At 36.3% G+C, this 22,433-nt stretch overlaps 1 protein-coding gene across 5 annotated transcripts in view; it reads left to right on the top strand.

Moving 5' to 3' along the window:
• LOC139691045 (SR-related and CTD-associated factor 4-like) overlaps nt 1-22,433 on the top strand; it is an 84,358-nt gene that overhangs the window by 44,439 nt on the left and 17,486 nt on the right. For 2 of the 5 annotated variants that reach the window (XM_071588782.1, XM_071588773.1), the window contains exons 15-21: nt 6,681-6,905; nt 8,231-8,434; nt 11,733-11,847; nt 12,193-12,681; nt 13,474-13,799; nt 14,257-14,643; nt 19,203-19,520. In XM_071588782.1, the coding sequence (XP_071444883.1) occupies nt 6,681-6,905; nt 8,231-8,434; nt 11,733-11,847; nt 12,193-12,681; nt 13,474-13,799; nt 14,257-14,643; nt 19,203-19,520 (2,064 nt within the window). The remainder of the gene's footprint in view (nt 1-6,680; nt 6,906-8,230; nt 8,435-11,732; nt 11,848-12,192; nt 12,682-13,473; nt 13,800-14,256; nt 14,644-19,202; nt 19,521-22,433) is intronic. The other 3 variants (XM_071588805.1, XM_071588797.1, XM_071588789.1) reach the window with 3 other exon arrangements.

Below are 22,433 nucleotides of genomic sequence, written 5' to 3'. Positions count from 1 at the left end.
TATGTACATATATATACATTTATACATATACATATATAAATATATACATTTATACATATATATATATATATATATATATATATATATATATATATATATATATATATATATATATATATACATATATATATAAATATATACATATATATATATACATATATATATATTTTTTAAAGTAATCTACCGGTTAAGGTAGGTTTTTCGATGGACACAACTACCAAACAAATATTTTGTGACTACTAACAAAACACAACCCTAAATTCTACTCTACACCAGGTCCCTCTTCATCTCTGAGTACTTTCTTCCGCCCTTCATCCCGTCCAACATCCCTATCCTGTTCCTTCCCTTTCCTCTTTTGCCCAACATTCTACCCTCTATCACAGTCTTCAACATCCCACTGCCAGTCAACACCCCCTTCATCCACTTTTCCTGCCTCCATAGGATTGCTCCCAACAAACCCCTCTCTTCGCCCACCATACCAAGTACTTCCTCATTTGTTTTCTTCTCTGTCCATTTCACCTTCTCCATTCTTCTCCACACCCACATTTCAAAAGCCTCCAGTCTACGTCTATCCTCCTGCTTCAATGACCACGTTTCCGCGCCGTACATAGCTACGCTCCATATCAAAGTTTTTACGAGTCTTTTCTTAACATCCTTACTCAAAGTCCCCGTCATCAACTCCCTCCTCCTCGTGAAAGCCTCTTTGCCTAGCGCAATTCTTCTCCTTACGTCCCTACTACTTCGACCGTGTTGGTCCAAAACACTACCGAGATACGTAAACTGTTCTACCTGCTCTAGTTTTTGCCCTCCTATTTTAATGTTAAGCTTGCCCTTTTTCTTTCTAGAAAATCGCATAACCTTTGTTTTATTAATGTTTATTCTCATCCCATACCTGTCGCACTGAATTTCCAATTCACTCAGCAATGCTTGCAGCCCCTTGGCTGTCTGACAAACTAAAGCTTGGTCATCAGCAAACCTAACTGATTTTACGAATTCCCCGCCCACTTTCATTCCTACCTCTAGTTCTTCCCATGCCTCTTTGATCATTTCCTCTGCATACAGGTTGAACAGCAACGGTGATAATGGGCAACCCTGCCTTACACCCCTTCCTAACACTGCCCATCCTGACTCCCCGTTTCCCACCCGCACCTGAGCAGTCTGAGACATGTACAGGTTGCGGATTAGCCTCCTTTCCCTCCAATCTATTCCTATTTTCTGCAATATACTCATTAGTTTTTCCCAATTCACTCTATCAAACGCTTTTTCGAAATCTACGAAACAGGCAAATACCTCCTGGTTGTGCTCTATATTCCTCTGGATTAATAATCTCATTACTGCAATGGCATCACGCGTACCTCTCCCCTTCCTAAACCCAAACTGATCATCCCCTAAGTAATCATTTGTCCTACTCTCTATCCTTTTGTTTATGATCCTGAGAACAACTTTAGCTGCGTGGGATATCAAACTAATTGTCCTATAGTCCTCACATGACGTGGCCTTTACCTTTTTCGGAATTGGAACTAAAACTGATCTCACAAAGTCTTCCGGCCAGATTCCCTCCTCATAAATGCTACGGATCAGCCCATATAGCCTCTTCCTCCCACATTTTCCTAAGCATTTTAAAAGTTCCACGGGAATGTTATCTACCCCCACGGCCTTATTTAGTTTCATCTCCCTTAATGCCCTTTCTATCTCATTGTCTAGTATGCCTGGACCTAAGCTATCTTCCTCTACGTCATTTTCTTTTTCAATGTCTAACTTAGTTGGTCTGAGTTCTTTACTATACAGTTCTTCTATATACTCCTTCCATCTCTCTTGGATCTTTCCTGCGTCAACTATTACCTTACCCGCCTTATCTCTAACTGTTAGCATAGCTCTTCCTTTCTTACTTCCGGATAACGATTTAACTTTGCTGTACAGCGCACCGATTTCACCCTTCCTCTGGAGACTTTCCATATCCTCGCACTGCGTCTTCCACCATGCGTCTTTTGCCTTATTTGTTGCCCGCCTCAATTTATTGTTCAATTCTTTGTACTTCATTTTGCCTAATTCTGTATTTATATTCTTCCATTTTCGCCGCTCATCCATCTTTGTAATCATCTCATCCGTGATCCATGGTTTCCTAGTCCTTTTAGCGTTAACGGTTCCAATAGTGTCTTTTGCGGCTTTAGACAACCCTTTTTTGATCATTTCCCATTTTTTTCGATAGTTATAAGCCCTTTACCATCCTCCATGATTTTCTCTACTGCCTGTTTGTATTCCTTCCTTTTCAACCCATTTAATGCTTCTACATTCCATTTTCTAACTCGCCGCCCCTGCCTTATCTTTTTGAAACTTACGCTACATTTCATAACAACTAAATTGTGGTCTGAGTCCGCATCCGCTCCCGGGAAGCTGTGAGAATTTATCACACTGTTCCTAAACCTGTGTCTAACCAGGATATAATCTAGCTGATATCTTCCTGAGTCACCTGGCATTTTCCATGTATACCTGCGTCTTTTGTGGTGTCTAAACCAAGTGTTGGTGATGACTAACCCCTGTCTCCTGCAGAACTCAACTGCTTTCTCCCCGCGGTCATTCCTCGTGCCTAAACCGTAGTCGCCCACCTCATCACCATCTCTTCCTTCGCCTACCGTCGCATTCCAATCCCCCATCACTATCAAATGTTTCCCTGCAGGAACACACGCGATCATGTCCTCTAACTGATCGTATATCTTATCGACCTCTTCTTCCTTATGGTTGCTCGGTGGCATGTATACCTGAATAATAACTAAGTTCGTCGGCTCTGCTTTTATCTCCACTAGTAGTATTCTATCCGTTACCTGCTCTATGTTGACTACGCTTCTTCCTACCTCTTCATTTAATACTATGGCAACCCCTCGTTGGCTCTCGTCCCCACCGCTGTATATTATTCTATACTTATCACTCCAGTAATCCCCGCTATCTTTCCATCTCACCTCGCATAGACCTAAAATATCTATATTTCCCCTTTCCATCTCTCGCTTAACATTCTCCAATTTCCCTGTCCTCATCTTGTCCTAACATTCCACGTTCCTATTCTAACTAATTTTGTCTTCCTCTCCTGCGTTTTCTGTCCTGCTGCTGCTGGTTTTCCCTTGCAAGGGTTTCGTGGGATGACGACCGCGGAAGCCTTGCCTCCCCCGCTGCCGGGCACGACACACGGCCGATTGGGCCGAGCCCCGTGGTTGCCAGGACTCAAAATATCTCTATTGTCCATCATATTTTTCTAGGGAATGATAATTGAGGTGGTTTCCCGTTGCCTTCCTCAGTAGTGTTTTTAACGTGACACCATCACTTACATATATATATATATACATACATATATATATATACATATATATATACATATATATATATACATATACACATATATACATATACACACACACATATATATATATGTATATATACATAAATATATATATATATATATATTTATGTATATATACATATATATGTATATATATATTTATGTATATGTATATATGTATGTATATATATATATATATATATATATATATATATATATATATATATATATATATATATATATATATATATATTATATATAATAAATTCACGTCTAATTAAATATTTATTATTTACATGGTAACTACAATGAAAAATGCCAAATTATTTTTGTTAATCCTTATTGCTTTAGAATACTCATTTAACAAGTTCCCAAGTTATAATCAAAATTAATTCACTGAAATTAGCTTAGCAGCAGCATTTAATGCTGACAAAATACCAGGGTCGTCTGAAACATGAAATGTTAGAAAAATGAAGTAAAAATTCAGGGGTCAGTCTATTCATGATTGTTCTTATGGTATTTTATTATTCTACGTGCAATAAGGCAATATTCTCAGATACTTCTTAAGTGTAGAAGTGACATTTATCAGGTAAATAAACTTCATATGGTAAGCTAATGTTAGATACTGAATGTCATTAACAAAGAAGAATACTCAAGTCTTTCATTCAATGATATAATTATACTTAAACATTTCCGTAAATGGTATGGATAAAAATTGTTGCTCATTTTTTAAAGATAGGTGTGACATTAAGTTGCACTAAAAATAATTTATAATTAGGGTTGAGGTAAATTGTTGCTGTGTGTATGTATACATTGGTATAGCATTAATTTTCCCAGTATGTTCTTAATAATCTTTAAACATTACTGTCCTGCTTGATTGATATTTTGTTTGAAAAAATTCAGTTAAGTATTTTTTGCAAACTTTTAATCAATGGCCAATTGTGGAATTTAAGTACAAAAATGGAAAATAATATGGAAAAAATTTCAACCCTCTAAAAACTATTAATTTGAATGGAGTGAAACTAACAAATATTTCTTCATTTTCTGTTAACTGAGTTTTTTATCACATCTTTTGCATTTATTGTCTCATTTTTTGTGATTTAAAGTGAGTGATTAATCTATTTGTTGATATAACTAGAGTTTGTTGAAAGTGGAGGGTGACAATAGAGTGCGGTATTAATAAAAATATTGTTCTAAATTCTGCATGTTACAGTGTGTATGATAACTAACCTTGTGTCATTTTATGCATATGTGCATATGCTTTAAATATATGCAGGAATGCTTAGCACTTCAAAAATTTTAAATGTATAAATAAGAAGAGTATTGTTAATTCAGTTTTAATTGAAGTCATTCATATGTCAGTAGTTGGTAATCCTAATTTTCCATCACATGGTAAATATTACATTAATTTCCATGATACAATAGAATATTGATCCAATGTACTGACAAAATCTTGTTATAGTGAGCTCTTATTATTATCAATGGTGAAATAATAATCATATCAGCTAATACATATAAGTTTCAGGATAGTTTAGCCATAAGTTATTGGGAGTTATTTTAAGTGTTAAGTATAAGGATCTCCATCAGGATAATGATTTATTCTACATTTTTATGACTTAGCTTGATTTTTACAGCATGCATTGTCATATTATGTTAATGTTAATATTTTTTGGTGGTCAGTCTAGGTAACTGCTGTAGTTTGATACAATATTGCCTAGAGGTTATACATTGTCTTGAAACAGCTTGAGATCATAGTACAATATTCACCTGAATCTGGGATAGCCTCCATCTAAATGAACATTGAAGCAAAAATACCAAATTCGACCTCATCCTAGAAATCCCATATTTTAATTTTTTTGAAAACTGCATTGTCTTGAAATAGAGCCATTTATATTTTGAACAAAAGTGAGTTAAAAAATTTAACATTAAAAATATAAAAAAAGCACCCTGTCAAAATGCTAATGGCAAATGAAAATATACATTTTCGAAAATAAAATAAAAACATTAGTTGAATACACTCATTTCTGGGATAACATAAAATGTACCTTTCTCAGTCCAAGGACCATGAATAATTTTATTGAATTAGTTATGACCATATATGTAACCTACATAATTTTACTTCCATGCCTTGGCATTCTCAACTTCAACATCAGTTTCGCACAGAATGAACGTTTTGCAATCATTTCTTGAGTATTTTCGTTATTTTATTTGTATTAACTTGTTTTTATGTTGTCTTAATCCATCAGGAGTTATCAAGTCTTTAGGAGTTACTTTTAATCTCTTTTTTAACATTGGCACCTTGAAGTCTTTTTCTTAACTTTGTCTCTTTCTTTCTTTTTCTGTTGACCAAATGGGACCCTCTTTTAAGATTAAGTCCCTAAAATTGATGTCTACAGAGAATGGCAGCACTAAGGCAACATTCATTAACTAATTCTTGAGTTAGTTATAATCATTCCCCTTGATTTTATTTGTTAATCAGTGTAATGAAGAAAACTCTGAATTATCATCTAATTGAGAATATACACTTAAAATATAAAGCCTGTAAATAAATTTGGCTAGCAAGCAACTCAAGCTCTAAATACTACAATTAAAGTAAAAACTGTGCCAAACAATGTTGTAATCACAAAGTGAAATCTTCATCTCGTAATCAGATCTGAAAATGACAGCATTTAGTACATTAAACTTATGAATCTTTTAAGCATATTCATGTTTATAGCACTTCATTTAGTTCATTCATGACAGCACACATTAATGCTGGTCAATCGTGAAGAATCTCAATGAATATCAATCATTTAGAGATTTGACAATGTTGCTTGATGACTGCCTGATATTAGAGTAGGAGCCTAAGTGTATGAAATGAGGTTCAAAATGCTCCCAATATATGATGAAATGTACAATTTGCCACGTTGATACCAAATGGAGGTCAAAATAATTGTCTCATGAAAGGAGTATTTGTGCCAATGCATATCTTAGTGATTGAAGTTTTGAATTCTCTCATTGCAAATAGAACCAAATAACTAATTATGATAATTGTAAGCAAATCAAGTAGTATACTCGTATAAAAGTAGTCGCCAAATAGTGGATGTCAAAACTTCTGCTAATTGAAAGGAATAAAAAAATAAGAATATGCATATATGTACTAATTTTCACATATTCATATGTATGTAAGTATTTAATATTGTCTCTAATTCTTTGATGCAATTTAGCTTGAAGTGATTTTTTTTTATAGTAACTAAATGGATAAATATAGTTATTATGGACGGTAAATATATATGTGTTTTGTATCTTATTTAAATGTGCTATACTCAAATTTAAATGAAATAGTCTACATAACCCAATATAATTTCAGGCATTCCCAGCCTCATTGGGCTTGGACTTGGTCCTACAACTGGAGCACCCCCACCACCTCCGCCACCACCCCTCCTTGCCTCTGCTGTTCCACCTCCCTTAGGGGTTCCTCCACCTCACAGCCTTGTGCTGCCACCACCTCATCATCCACATGCACACCTATTTGCTCACCATCCACATCATCGCCCACTGATGGTCAGCTCACCTTTTGGTGCCACACCGCATAGTAAGTATCATCTTTATTAGCCTTAAAGTGCGTGATTGGTTGAAGAATTAAGTCTTCCGGGACTTCTTCCATGTGAATCTGGTACTTAGTTTGCTATAGGTTAGCCTTGTTCAAAGTAGCATTTCTGTGGTCACTATCTCCTTTCTTGTTGTCTCACTTCCTCTCCTACTGTAGTAAATAGTTTCTTTCCTGATAATAGTGTGTGCTAGGAATGGAGCTCTTCTTCCTTGTGCATGTTGGTTTGAATAACAGTATTTTGCAAGGCACTTTATGGCATAAAAGTATAGGTACTTGATGTACACTGTTTATATAGTGATATTCTGCTTGCAAATTGACTTGAAAATTGGTAAAATTTCATAAAACACAGTGAATTAACCAACTACGAGGGCAATAGTAATCCTTTGGCCAGCAAAGAGTTTCAAAATACCCTTTCAAGTTTCTAGTATGGTACTGTTTTTATAGTCATGAGAATTTGATTGCGAAGATTTGTGGGCCACCAAAATTTCAGAATCAGCTAGTCTGAGATTTGTCAGTAGAAGTGCCTGATTTTTCTTACAACCAGATTTTTGAGGTTCTGTTTTTTAATAATTTTTAAACAGTTCTTTCATTGCTGCCAATCTTCTCAAATTCTTTCTTACGTTAAGGATTGAAAGAAGAAACGAGGCTCCATAGGGGTTGAAAAGGGGATTCAAAATTTTTAAGCCAAGGCAATAAAATTGTAATGTCATGGCCTTCAGCCCTCAGCATGCATCTATAATTGATTAATTTCATAAATAGTAACCCTGAAATTTTGTAATGATTAGCTATAAATTTTTGACATGATATACACAACACTGTAAAAGGAAGTACCTTTTTCAATATTTAAATGCATTGAGTTATATTTTTCAAAAACTTATTTAAGTGAAGACTCTCCTTAACGTAATTAAAACTTGGCTTGATTGGCCAAGCATACTTTTTTGGCTACAAATTTAGCCTAGTTGTCACAGTATTCTTGTAGTAAGATAATTATAATGTTAACTTGACTCAATTTAGATCAACCATATGTTTTTTCCTCTGAAAAACAAGGAAAAGGAAGGAAATCCTTGAATATCCGTAGTATTAAGTATCACTCCCTGGTGGTATATTTTAGCTTTTTTTATTTTGAGTTTGCATCAATGATACATGATTTAATGTGAAGATTACTCAGTTTATGAGCATTGGAAAGGTATATAATTTTAAGATATCTCATGGCATAATGGCTGATGGAGAACTAATTTGACAATCTTAAAGCTGCTCAGGTTCAATAAGACTGCTGCTTAAATAGTTATGGTCTTGAATCTCTGCAGGTGCACTTTCCCAGATACCATTACCTACTGCTGGAATGATTGCCCCACCACCAGCTGTAGGTTTGGAGGAAGCTGGGTCCACAGCTGCTGGTGTGGCACCACCACTTGGTGTTGGGTTACCTTTGATGGTATCTCACCCTCCTCCCAGCACTGGGGTTGTTTTGGCAGTATCCACATCCTCCATTACCACAACTGCTCCTTCAGGTGTGCCCACAATATTATCTGGCTGGAATGGAATTCCAGTCATTCTTTATAATTTGTTAATTTCAAGCCCAATAATTACATTAATGTGATTTTACTGTTGTTTAGCTCAATATATATATTTTTCTGTATTTGCTGCTTTGAGTCTTCTACCATCCTTTATGAAAATCCTACAAAAATAAGCTTTCATAGATAATAAATAGGGAAATGTTTTCAATAAACTGAACTTCTTCATGCCATTACAGATTAGGTTCCCATAAAGTTTAATTAGAACTATTAAATGGCAGTTGATGTTTTCATATGTAACTTAATGGAATCGATTCATATTAGAAATGAAAAACATAATAACTTTGTGATTCCAAAGAAAATTTATTTCTATACGACATGGGTTTCGATGTTCAACATCATCTCCAGGTAACAACTCTTACAGACATCCATCTACATCTGAAATGTTTCTATCTCATCTGAATTCATTGAATCACAACTTGGTATTCGCTTGCGAATTAGAAGATAAAACAGTCCCATCAACTTCCTTGATTTAAATATTTCAAAAATGAACAACCTCCCGGAATTCTCCATCTTTTGAAAAAGTTCTTATACTGACCAATGATTCACTTTAACTAAAGACCTTGTTTTTCCCAAAAGTTATCCGCTTTTCACTCCATGATTCATATGTTAGTGAACATTCCAATGTTATAAACCAATTTCAAAAAAGAATTAGCTACATTATAAATAATAGCTAGAAACAATGGATATGAAGAGCAGCTTATTAACTTTTAAATTGTACTTTTAAAAAAATAAATCAAATAGAAGTCAGAGACATACAGGGTTCGTCTGGAAAATAAGTGTACTAATTTTTTCCCGCTGCTCCAGGCGCGCCCAGCACCGCTCTGACGGGCTGCGATTGGAAGGGGGTATGTTGGCAAGTGACGCTGAAAAAGGCAGTCGGCTCTGAGCTGTGGTGTAGTGAGGAGCTCTGTTAACGCGAACCTCCACGCTCGACCCACGTCACGGAACGCGATGCCGAAGTTTTTGGAGCAGCGTTATTCCATCAAATTTGCGGTAAAGCTTGGGAAATCGTCTACCGAAACTGTCGGTATGATTAACCAGGCTTACGGGGAGTCAGCCATGTCCAGAAACATGATCTTTCGGTGGCACAAGATGTTCGTGGAGGGCAGAGAAGAGGTCGACGACGAACCACGGCCTGGACGCCCATCAACGACACTCACCGACGAAAATGTGCGAAAAGTTCGCGATGTACTGAACTCTGATCTTCGTCTTAGTGTTCGGATGATAGCAGAGCAGTGTAATGTGCCAAAAACAATAGTGCACGAGGTTATTAGAGAGCAATTACAGATGCGAAAAATTTGTGCAAAGTTGGTGCCGAAAGTGCTAAGTGATGATCAAAGACTCAATCGTTTGGAAATCGCGACACAACTTGCGGATCACTGCAAAAATGATCCACATTTTTAGAGAACGTTGTTTCGGGTGACGAGACGTGGATCTTTGAGTACGACCCGGAGTCGAAGAGACAAAGTGCGGAGTGGCACACCCCATCATCACCCCGTCAAAAGAAAGCTCGTATGAGCAAATCTCGGATCAAGGCGATGCTCATTGTCTTTTTTGACAAAAGGGGAGTCGTCCACTACGAATTTGTACCTGAACGACAAACTGTAAATGCTGCATTTTACGTCCAAGTGCTCGACAGGCTTCGAAAACGAGTCGCCCGCGTCTGGCCAGCGATCAAAAACATCTGGCGGCTGCATCACGACAATGCGCCGTCTCACACTGCGCTTGTCGTGTCGGACTTCTTGGCCAAGCACGGCGTGGCAACGCTGCCGCACCCGCCCTACAGCCCGGACTTGGCACCACCGGACTTCTTTCTGTTCCCGAAGATAAAGAGGAGTTTGAAAGGAATGCGATACGGGACTTTGGATGCCGTCAAAGGGGCCGTGACGACGTGTCTTCGAGAGGTTCCCGATGATGCCTTCGCGGGAGCGTTCCAGGAATGGGAACGCCGCTGGAACAAGTGTATCGACTCACAAGGGTCCTATTTTGAGGAATATTAGCTTAAGATATGTAAAAGTGTAATAAATTTTTTTTCCTGAGCTCAGTACACTTATTTTCCGGACGAACCCTGTATATAGATCCCAACCACGGCTAGACTCTACTGCCGAATGGTCTAGAATCCTATATCTAGATGGCTTTACTAGAAGAATTTGCAAAAAACTGCCGAAAGATAAGTTTAAAATAGCTTATTATAATAAATTGAACCTCAGGAGCCTACTTTCCCAATTAAAGGACAAAATTCCAAAAAGTGAAAAAGTGGAATGTATAACAAATGAATGAAAAACGAAAAGTCAACGTCACATTTTGCAAAACATTTATTGGAAAACAACCATAATGATGATTTTGAATTTGAAATTTTACATGTGGAAAAGAAAGGACTTGGATTAGACCCTATAGAATAGCTTGAAATTTTAAAAAGTATGCTTCAAAGAGAATATTGTAAATGATCTTTTGTACACCTCCCACTCCTCCCTCTAAACCTACCACTACTCGACACTGGTGCTAATAATAGAAAAAACCCCTCTACTTCCCCCACACTCTCCTTTGATCTCAGAAATATGTTAAGGACTTCTATTGATGTCTATGAACAGCCCAAAACCCACCCACTTTTATCTACCATTAGGAGGAGCGGGAGAGGCCCCACTGGAGGCCTCCTCCCGCTTTCTACTGTTCCCTCCAACAATCATTGCTCACTTTCCTCCCCCACCCACCATCCCAGGCCTTCCCACCTCCCCGCCCCTACCTGAGTGTGGTATATATAGATGGATGTCTGTAAGAGTTGTTACCTGAAGGTGATGTTGAACATGGAAACTTGGGTCATTTCAAATTAAATTTATGTGGAATCACAATAGCTATTTTTTCATATCCAACATATGGCAGTTTCAAAGCAGTAAAAATAAATGAGATTAGAGCCTGATGGCCTGTAATCATCCTTGTTATTAATGTTTTTATTGCTGGGTATTTCTAGATTATGAGTGCAACATGGCATTTTTTTCTTTAAAATTGGGTTTATAATTAAATGGTATTTAATTTTACTTTTTATGACAGGAATTCCAGAAATATATAAAGATAATGTGCTTAGTATATTTTTTATTTTGATTTTCCTTATAATAGGAAGCTCTAGGACAACTTTGAATAGCACGGTGTAATTTAGAAAAGTTACCATGTTTGATATCATTAATTCTGTAATGAATTTACGTATTAAGACTAGGCTAATCTTATCTTTTCATAGGTTCTAATCATGTCGATGGTTCGGCAAATATGGAAATTGACATGGAAGTCACAGATGAAGATGGAGAAAAGGTGCTGAAAGAAAGAAAAAATGAAATCCGTGATTTAGATTACAGGTACTGCAATGCCTTCGTGACTTAAATTCTTAAAAGTTTAAATAATTATTTCTTTGGATTTTGAGTTGGAAGTGTCATTAATAAATTCTTTATTAGTTAAATGATGCATCTGTTTTATTTGCTTCATCCATATGAAATTATGGGTATCCTTATTTTACAAGAGCAAACTGCTTCACATAATGCTTCTATTTTGATCTGCCAACTGCTTTTTTTAATGCTCTCATGTCATATAAATGAAACTCACTTTCATATGATTTACTCTTTGAAATGACATATACTCTGGACAGCCCATTCTAACAATTTATTGTGTTATTTCATTCAGACTTCATTTATTTTCTTTTACAGTGTAAATGACCAACTGAACCATCAGGGTCAATCTCATCGCCATGCATCCCGAGACAAGGGCGAGGAATCATCGAGTCGAAGCAGAGATCGTGATAGGGACAGAGGAGGTAGGGATAGAGATCGTGACCGAGAACGGAACAGGGATCGTGATCATGAGAGAGGCGAGAGAGGTGGACGAGATAGAGGAGAAAGAGGAGGGAGGGAAAGGAGTAATCGCTGGAGTGACAGAGACAAGGGTGAAGAAAGAGAGAGAGGAAGTGGTGAGGATGGAGGAAGAGGATGGCATAACAGAGAAGGCTCACAAGATCATGGTAGAGATGGTAGCGGAGGAAGGGAAAATTGGAGTGGTGGATCTTCCCGCTTTGCCGGTGCCTCATATCCTGGTGGCGGGGATAAGCCAACGCTCTTGGAAAGATTGCGTAGCTTGGCAAATGACAGTCATGGATTTGCTGGTGCAGGGAATGGTGCAAATAGCAGGGAAGAAGGCCGGTGAGCTCAATTTACTTATTTATAGCTTATAATCTCAGTTATCAACCTGAAAGTTCAGTTTGATAGGTGAGGGTAGAGCTCTCCTAAATCTAAGCCCAATAGCATATGAAATACATCCGGGTAGGAAGGCCAGTTTCTTTTCTTGAACCACCCTATGTTTCCCAGGAAGTTCTGGTGCCTGAAAAATCACAAAGCCTGGGTGAATCTGAGGGTGCCCAGTGGCAGCCCCAGGAATTGAATTCAAGCTCTCCAGTCAGAAATATTTACTATCTACTCTAACCCCTAGACTACCCTATCCCCTCAAAGCTAATTTCTAAGCAAAAATTATTTTTCCAATTTTTGTGTAGTATTTACTTGGTATGCGTGGTATTCTTAGCATATTACAGGTGGTCACCTCAGTCTGTAATTGTGTGGTAAGATTGCTTGACAATTCAAAATATGGTGTTCTAGACTCTTTCATGCAAACTTTCATTGGTGACAGTTTGATATCTCATAAGGGTTTTATTAATATTGTGGGGCATGAGATTTTAAAAATGTATTTACCATTTTTCATGAATTATAGTTTAAACAGAACTTTTGAAAAATCTGATTTCATTAAATTTTACAAGATTAAATTTTGGGAATAATTGTATCTGCATCTAAGCTTGAATGCTTTCCTATTAGTTTGAGTATGATCTCCTGCAAAAGGATAAAATAGCATGGCTACTACTGATTACCATTTTATCACTTTTCCCATTAAACTTGTTATAGGATATTTTATAGTGCTTATAATTTCTTCATTTTCTTTAAAAGGTCATATGGTCGAGAAAGGGACAGGGGAAGAGGAAGAGGAGACAGGAATGTTTCACCTGATCGAACTGTTGGTGGAGAAACAGCAGGCCCACGTGATAGGGATGGCCCTGGTGGTATAAGTAGCATTCCTCCCCTGCCAGCAAATACACAGATCCCACCACCAGTGCCTTTGACATCCATGCCACCACCTCCACGGCCATTGCTTGAAGTTAATAATGAAGAGCCACCATTAGACATGATTGAACTTCCAGGAGGAGCACCTGGATCAATGCCTCCTCCTACACTGGTGGATGGATCACCTCATGATGGCCCTCTTCGTTATAGAGGTAAATAAATTTTCATTGTCTCTCAATTGCATTGTTTCATGTATTTCATAGCCATTCCTTGTTTACCTTTTTCCAATAATAAGATGATTTACTTTGAAAGTTCATACTTCTTCATAGGGACTTGGAAAAACTTAATATTTTGTCTTTTTGATCTTGGGGGAGAATAACTATGATTTGAGATAAATTATGTGTATTCAAATGGAATGTTAAAAATTAAGTAGGCGAAATGGCAAAATCATGGTTTTGATTTCGCTTTATATGAGCCACATGAAACTTAGCATCATCTTAATGTTATATTATTGTACTCGAGTTGACATTAAGCTTATGCATTTTAGTAATGAAGGTGTTGAGTTCTTTGCTTAGTTAAATTTAGCTATTGGATAAATTATAAGGTACCCTTTCAAGTGTGGCATTATTTTCCAAGATATGCTTTAATAGGTTATATGTTCAATGGTAGGTCCACCTCCGAGAGTGATGAATGACTTTCCTCCAATGCGAGGTCCTCCAGATGGTTTCAGAGGTCCACCGGGAGTACTTCCTGAAGATGTGCCATTTGACCCTCACATGCACCGCCGAATTGGACCACCTCCCATAAGGCCTCCCGAGGAATTTGAACCCAGAGGAGGAGGACCACCTGATCCATATGACATGAGGCCACCACCAGAATTTGAGCATCGACCACCTCCAGATTTTGATCTAAGGCCACCGCCTGACTTTGATCACAGGCCTCCAGATTATGACCACAGGCCTCCTGACTATGACCATAGACCTCCCCCAGACTTTGATCCTAGAGCTGCTGAGGACTTTGATGGAAGAGGTAAAGAAAGAGAGCCCTCCATTGCAGGTGATATATCCCTCTTTTTTAATTAGTTAGTATAAAACAAAATTATTTTGCTTGTCAGCTGTGTAGTACCAAATATTTAAATATGACATAAGCTTGTGTACCCAAATATTTGTCTAGGTTGATATTAATAGCCAAATTTTAAGATAGTAAATTGAACAATCTTCAGAACTTGAAATTGAAGCAACGGTTAACAAGTATTTAAGAATTTCCAAGTTTTAAATCTATATTTTGCTGATAAATTATAGGAAAGAATTCTTAAAATAATTTATTAAAGATACCTTTTTGTCATTCTTGTTTCCCATGATGTAAAAATGCAAATGAAATTACATCTTACATATCTTATCCCTGGGAGCATTAAAAAATATTTTGTTGATAAAGTGGAATGATTTTTAATCAGTGAAATATTTGCATTTCAGTGCAAATCAGCAGATGACTCTGTTACAGTAACTGTCAGGATATTGTCTGAGTTCTTTGAATTTTTACCATCACTTAAGCTTTCTAGATTTCCTTGATTTTTCTGTGTTGTGTGTCACTGTACAATATTCTGTTTGTGAATTATTTATAAGACCTTAAGGATCAATGTTTCAATTGTTAGTTGGTAAGTTACTAAATTTAATATTAGGAAAGATGAGAACCCAAAAAATTACCCTTAATTACAAATGATGAATAGCAAGGTGCTAATTAAAAATTAATGAAATAAAAACATCATTATTATTTTTTTATTTTCTGTTGTTATTATGTGGCTTTGTGAATCTGGTGACATCTTTGAACTAATTGCTAAAGGCAATTTTATAATCATAAGTAGATAGTTACAGTTAATTTTAGGGTGATGTACCTGTTGTTCTGATATTTTATTTCATTGGTGTAATCATCTGGAAACACTTGGTAATAATTAATTGTACATTTTTAAGACTGCATGATTTTTATGGCATGCATTGTCATCTATTAATAATATGGATTGAAAATTTTATCATTCAATCTCAATAACTGTACAATTTTGATGCCATAACCATGGGGCATTATTGGCTCGAGGCTATATTACATATTATATTGGGTTGAGAATTTAAACTATTTATGCAAAGACTTAAATATTTTCAACTTCTACTTTTTTATCTGAAAAATGTATGTGTAATACATATGTAAAAGGACTAATGATGCAGAAGACATTGTTGCATTGTATTTGTAATCATTTCTAGCAAACATTACTAACATCCATTATACTAATGCAACAGTAATAGAAATGAATTTTAAAAACTTTAATTAGCATGCAAACATCTGCAGAGCTAACAAATCATTGAGAGTAAATTATAAACAGGCTCATGGCAGATCCTTTCATGGCATGATATTTTCATTGATACTACCTTATTGCAAAAAGCCTAGGTATTTAATTTAACATCATGGTTTGCTGACCAGCAATAACTGTATTTTACTGTGATACTAATATCGAAGAAAACATAATGTTCATTTTGTGGCCAAGTTCTAGTTTATCTAAATGTAAACAAGGTATATGACGAATTATTTTTCTGTTTGCCATAATAATAGTGTCTATTTACCATCATTTAATGTGCACTATCTAGTATTTTATGAAGAAAGAAGTTATAGAATATTCCTGTTTTAGCTCTTTTGTATAAATTATGCATCTGTGATTTCTTTAAATATCATCTCATAAGGGTTCTTATCTACTAAATCTATCCATGAGAGCTTGGGGATCGTACGTCCCATCCAATTTCTTTTTTTTTCCAATGTACGTGGAACCCTGTGTTTACTCAATTTTATTTTCAGTTTTACCATTATTTGCATCCCTATGGGTTAGATAAAAAAAAGTTTCACATTATGAAGCAGTTGCTCATGTTCATTAGCCTTTATTAAAAAACTTTTTACTCAGTTTGTACATTTAAAACACTATAAACATAGCAACCTGAATGTCAGTTTGGTAGGTGATGGTAGATTTCACCCAATACTTAGGCCAATGATGTGTGAAATCCACATCAAGGTAGGTAGGCCAGTTCCTTTCCCTTTGCCGGCTATGGTTTCCCAGGAAAATCTGGTACTGGGAAAATCACACAGCTTGAGTGGAGCTGAGGGTGCCCAGAGATATGGAACTGAGGTGCCGGAGTTGAACCCGGGCCCTCCAGTCAGTAGTCCAATGCTCTATGCCTGGACTACCACATGCTCGTTTTGTGCACATATAAAAAAAATGTGAGAGATCAGTAATATGAATATAGTGAAGAATTTGAATATAGCATCCACTACTAGTGACGGAAATGTGAATTACTTAAACTTGTAGTCTCAGTCCGCCAGATCGTGCTGTGAAATAAAAACATTGTACTATTTGGGAGTTATTCCATCATTTTTAAGTCGCCAGATGTTATTCTCCTAATGGAAACCAGAAATAGAATATGTATTTATTTTGTAAAAGTGGCCAGCATCAGGCTTAATGACCAATGCCATCTCTGATGCCACAAAAAAATTAGGTAAGAGTGAAGCTAATTCCTTTGGCATGATGTTCGAAGTTAATGGAAATCTGGCAAAAGATATGAAAAACATTTTCTTTCAATCAATGCAATTTGATGAAATGGCTATTCCATGAAATTGGAAAACAGGTGCAGACTATTTATCTTCACTGAATAGCTTAATTGTTTCTATCCATATTCATGGTTTCATTTTTTAGTTGTATCATATAACAAACATCACTAGTGTCATAAGGCATTTAAAAAATTTATATCAATATTTTAATTTGGAATAGTATGAAAAAGTAAAGCAAATCGAGACAAACTTGAAGGAAAGTGATTTCCTTTATATGAGGCTGGTCTGAAAAGATTCCAGCCTCAGAAAATTTCAGAAAAAATGTCTTGTATCTTTGTTAGGTCGGAAAATTTTCAGACCACCCTCGTAGTTGTTTAAGTTGATGCCTAGCTTCATGGCACGGAATTGTTTCCTCTTCAATATTCATAAAATTCCTAAGGAACTCAAAAACAACAGGTAGTCTTTGTTGCACATTGATTTGAATGGTTTGATTGATCCTGTAACCTGATCTTTAAGAGTTATTACCACTCATCATTTTACAGCCTGTAGAAAGTGGATGAAAATCAGCCTCATAAACTCCATAAATTTTCTTGCAATTTCATATTTAAAGTATGTATTGTATGAAGATTTTGATAAATAATGACCTCAGAGCAATGCATTTTTGGATGCTTTTTCAGCGATGCCATTATGCCAAGGACTTGGCAGCCTGACTCTCGGATAGTATCCAGAACTGGCATTGGGGACTTAATGGAATAGCTTCTGATGCCTTTTCATGTAGCCTATGCCATAATAGCATCTTTAAGCAAATAGAATCAGATGCCATCATAAGGAATAACCCCCTAGCAGTTAGTTACATGATTTATACATTTTAAGAATACCCGAGGGATACTTAATTTTTCACATAAGTTGAAATTATGAGGAATGAAAATGACTTGACCCAAACATGTTGAGTAGTGAAAAACGCAAGAAATGGTGGCTGACAATGTGGATCATTTGTACTGCCTTGATGCCACAGGGAATTACATGGGAATATAAATATTATCCTGCTTGAAAACGGAATTACTAGACAAAAAAAAAGAATATTTTAAATAGTGAAAATTCATTCTTTTCCTGCAATATGCACATTTTTTGAGGTCCCTAGAAAAGTAGACATAAGGGGTTTTACTGTTTATATTATTATGTCGTATGAGATATTTCATGTTGAGCAACCATAAGCATAAAATCTAAAGAAAGGTTAAAGAGAGGCTTTAGTAGATGCCATATGAATATTAACTTGAAAGTGGACTACTTTTGCGGGGAAAAGAATTTCAATATTTTATTTGGTCAGCATATTGTGTTCTTTGAATGTTTTAATTTTTATAAGGAAATATTAAGACGGAACTGCTAAATGGTGGTAACATTACCATAACCCAAATCCACTAAAATTAATCCTTCGTGCCTCTGCTAGACAAAATGAAGATAAGTCTTGACTTCATCTTCTTTTGCAAGTTAAGTGTGAAATATGATTTGTTTTAGAAAGTTCTGCATGGACAGTGCTATAGTGGCCACATTCAGAAGGGCCAGTAAGCCAAGTATGAACTTAATTACTTTTTTTGGGTGACATAAACTAAAGTGAGCAAAACAAGAAAATTTAAACCTTTATTCATATTTTGCATCAAGTTCTACGCTAATAATTCTATTCTTCCATAGTTCCATGAACAATATAAAAATAAGTATTAATTGGTTATTCACTAGAAATTCTTTTAAGTTTTAAAGAAAAATTTACAGATCTCCTACTCTTTATAAATGGTTTTTAGACATGTTGATGCCACACAAAAGAAAATATCGCATTTTTAATTTTATTAATCTAAGTGTACTTTTAAAATAATATAAAATCTTGAGTACTTCTCCTCAGAAAGAAGTGTGAATTTATATTAGAGGTGTTAAAGGCATCATATTTGATGTTACTAATTCTTCAAGACACCCTGAATCAAAAAAGGTACCCAAGAAGGTTCAATTGTAGGATATTTCTACTGGGGACATTTTTCTCCTAGGTCGTATGAGGCCTGATGATTTTCCACCTGATCTTCGCCGTCCGGATGATTTTGATCCCCTTGGACACCACCCAGGACTTCCTCCTCCATTCCCTCCAAATGAATTTGATCCTCATATGCGAAGAGGTCAGCCTCCTCCAATGCAGCCACCTCGGATGCATCCTGAAGATTTTGACCGACGTATGCCTCCAAGAATGGATGGTGGAGGATATGGCCCTCCCCCTCCAGAATTTTTCGGACGTGGGCCACCACCCCATCGAGGAGGCCCACCTGGAGAGTTTCTTCCTCACCCACCACCCCGTGGCATGATGGGCCCTGGTAAATTTTATTTTTATCATTATTCTTTCTTAGATTTCATCAAATATATATTTTATTGAAAGAATTTGTATGAAAACATCTCATGCTCATCCCAAATTTCCTTGTATTTTTAACTCTAGTCTTGGAATAATTTGCCAATGGAAACTCTTATGAACTCCTGTCATCTCTCTATTTTAAACCCTCAATAAATACCTTTAACATAATGTAGAAGTAGAAAAATTGATTAGTTTCTTTGATAACACTCACTAAAATTATGCTCAAATCAGCTATATGCAGGACTTAAATGCATCTAGAATTATGAATTAATTTCAAAGAAACTGAGGCAGATGCCGCAACAGTAACTTTTAACGGATTCTTCTGCTAATACGGATTTCAATGCAACAATTTCAGAGTGTAAAAATCATTCATCTTGACCATGATTTGAACCTGAATCCTTCAATGTCCGGTTGAATGCTTTAGCCAGTTTAACTATCGAGGCGTCCTTTTAAACTCGGGAATTTTGGGGGCTTTAAAGGAACAAGATGTTGTGACTAAATGCCGTACATACAATGTCACAGGCATTTGTCCACGTGTGTGACGCGCCACAGTCAGGGAGGTTAAAGCCAACTTTCAAACACGCTAATATGCATTTCAGTGCAATAATTTCAGAGTGTATTATATATATAACTCATTAGCCTTGCCCATCACAACATTCGTTACAACATCTTGTTCCTTTAAAGCCCCCAAAATTTCTGGGTTTAAGAGGATGCCTCAATAGCTTAGCGGGCTAAAGCACTCGACTGGAAATAGAGGGATCCGGGTTCGAATCCTGGTCAAGGCAAATTATGTTTACACTCAGAAATTGTTGCATTGAGGTGAATTAATAAAAACTTGGCAATTGTCGACAAAATAAAATTTAATGTCACTGGTTTCAATGTGACTACATGATCATCAGGTGATGGAATGAGATGTTGTAGTTTCTTTGGAGGCGGTTTCCCTTTTGAATCCATTGTTTTGATTGTTCTTTTTTCTCGGGTGTGAAGTAATGGACCCATGTTTCATCCATGGTTATGAAACTGCAAAAATTCTGCTTTGTTGCCGTGAAACTTTGCTAAAAAATCAATTTAAACATCTTATGGACACTGGTTTGGCTCGAGTGTGAGCAGACACAGCACCCACCCATCTTGCACACAGCTTTCTCATGTTCAAATTTTCAGTTAATATACAATGTACCACACTTTTTGAAATGCCTACTATGTCTGCTAGCTTGCGTACTTTCAGTCAATGATCATCCAGTATCACTTAGTGGATTTTCCTCACCCTTTCTGGAGTCATCTCCTCATTTGGTCGACCAATGCGATGCTCGTCTTGACAGCTCATATGGCCTCGTTTAAACTCTGCTACCCAATATTTTACTGTTGTAAGCAAAGGAACAGACTCACCCGGAGTAGAATCCAGTTCAGCTTTGATATTGTTTAGGCTGAGGCCTTTCAGATAAAAGTATCACATTATGATGACTAATTTTCTCCATTTTCAAAAAATTCGCTGAAACTGTTCACTATTGATGGCTGCCAAACAGCTAAACAACGGAGGGCCTTCAAACTTGAAGCATTTGCTTTATAGATAGCATACTTTCTAATTCTGTGATATTTTTCAAACAAATACCGCCACCCCTAGGTCAGGCTGGGTACTTCTGAGACCACCCTCATAATCTGAAGTTTGTTTTTCCAATCTACTATGACTGCAGTCTAGTGAGAGATGAGGCTTTATAAATGTAAATCTTTTCCGATACGAAATGTGCCATCTCTTGAATTCTAAGGGGTTATTGAACGACCCATGTATTTTGAATTTCTGGGTGCACTACATACATTTTGCCGAGAACTATTCACTACATTTCTTTGTCTTCACCATTGTCATCAAATTAATTTTTAACTTCAGAAAATGTTACTGGTGGCATTAATTACATTACTTAATCACATGTCCTGAATTGGGCATTTAAAGGTTAGTTGCTATTATTTTTGCATGAATAACATATTCAGATTTTGCTGGCTTCTTTACATGTGTGTACAGGAAAATCAACTTGATAATCTGCAGAATATGTTGGCACATAAGGAATTAAACTGGATGTTCTAGGATGAAAATTATTTGGCAGTCTTTTGACACTCACTTCTAAATGCCCAATTAGCAGTTCTAATGCAACTAGCCCATTCCACCCATGTTACATACTAACTACTTTTATCCATGAAAAGCTTCCAGTTGCACCATCACCCCCTTCTCTCCTCAACAACTTAATCATGAGGGGAAGATGTGCTTTCCCTTCCAACGTTGATTTTTCCAAATGATGATGATAGTTCTCAAAACCAGATGAGTGCTCTAGGTAAAGTTAATTGGAAATATATATTGTTTAAAAAAATAACTTATATATGTTTAGTGATAGCTAGGCAATATTATAAGGTAAAGAGTTTTACAAATTTATATAACAGAGTAGATTCTTTATGTAGGACAAATTTATGGAATAATTTGCTGAAATTCCGATTTTCTTTTCTCCCATTGTCAACAGTTTGCGATTACGAGGAAATTTCTTTGCCGATATGGTGTGCTTAGTATTCTTGCATACTTATCACTTATGGCAGGTTATTACATTAATGACTGATATCACTCTGACACCACCAGCATCGCATGTCATTATTACACGTCTGTCAATAGCTGTCACACTGTGACAAAACTTGTCCCCAATATGCGCTTGTTGGAAATTTTAGAATTCCCTGTAGAACTGAAAATATTCCCCGGAAATTTCTTATTAGCTTGAAAATGGATACAGTGAAAATTGATTTTATGCTTTAAATATTGTATTCTTAGTAGTAAGTACTTTCTTTCACTCTTCTGATAAATTCAACGGTGCATTATTTTCTACCCTGAAATGGAGTGCTTGAA

This window comes from Hetaerina americana, unplaced genomic scaffold (genome assembly GCF_022747635.1).
Source record: "Hetaerina americana unplaced genomic scaffold, ioHetAmer1.1.p SCAF_1, whole genome shotgun sequence".
Taxonomy (NCBI): Eukaryota; Metazoa; Arthropoda; class Insecta; order Odonata; family Calopterygidae; genus Hetaerina; species Hetaerina americana.
Note: the sequence above shows the minus strand (reverse complement) of the source record. Positions and strands in the feature narration are given on the sequence as shown.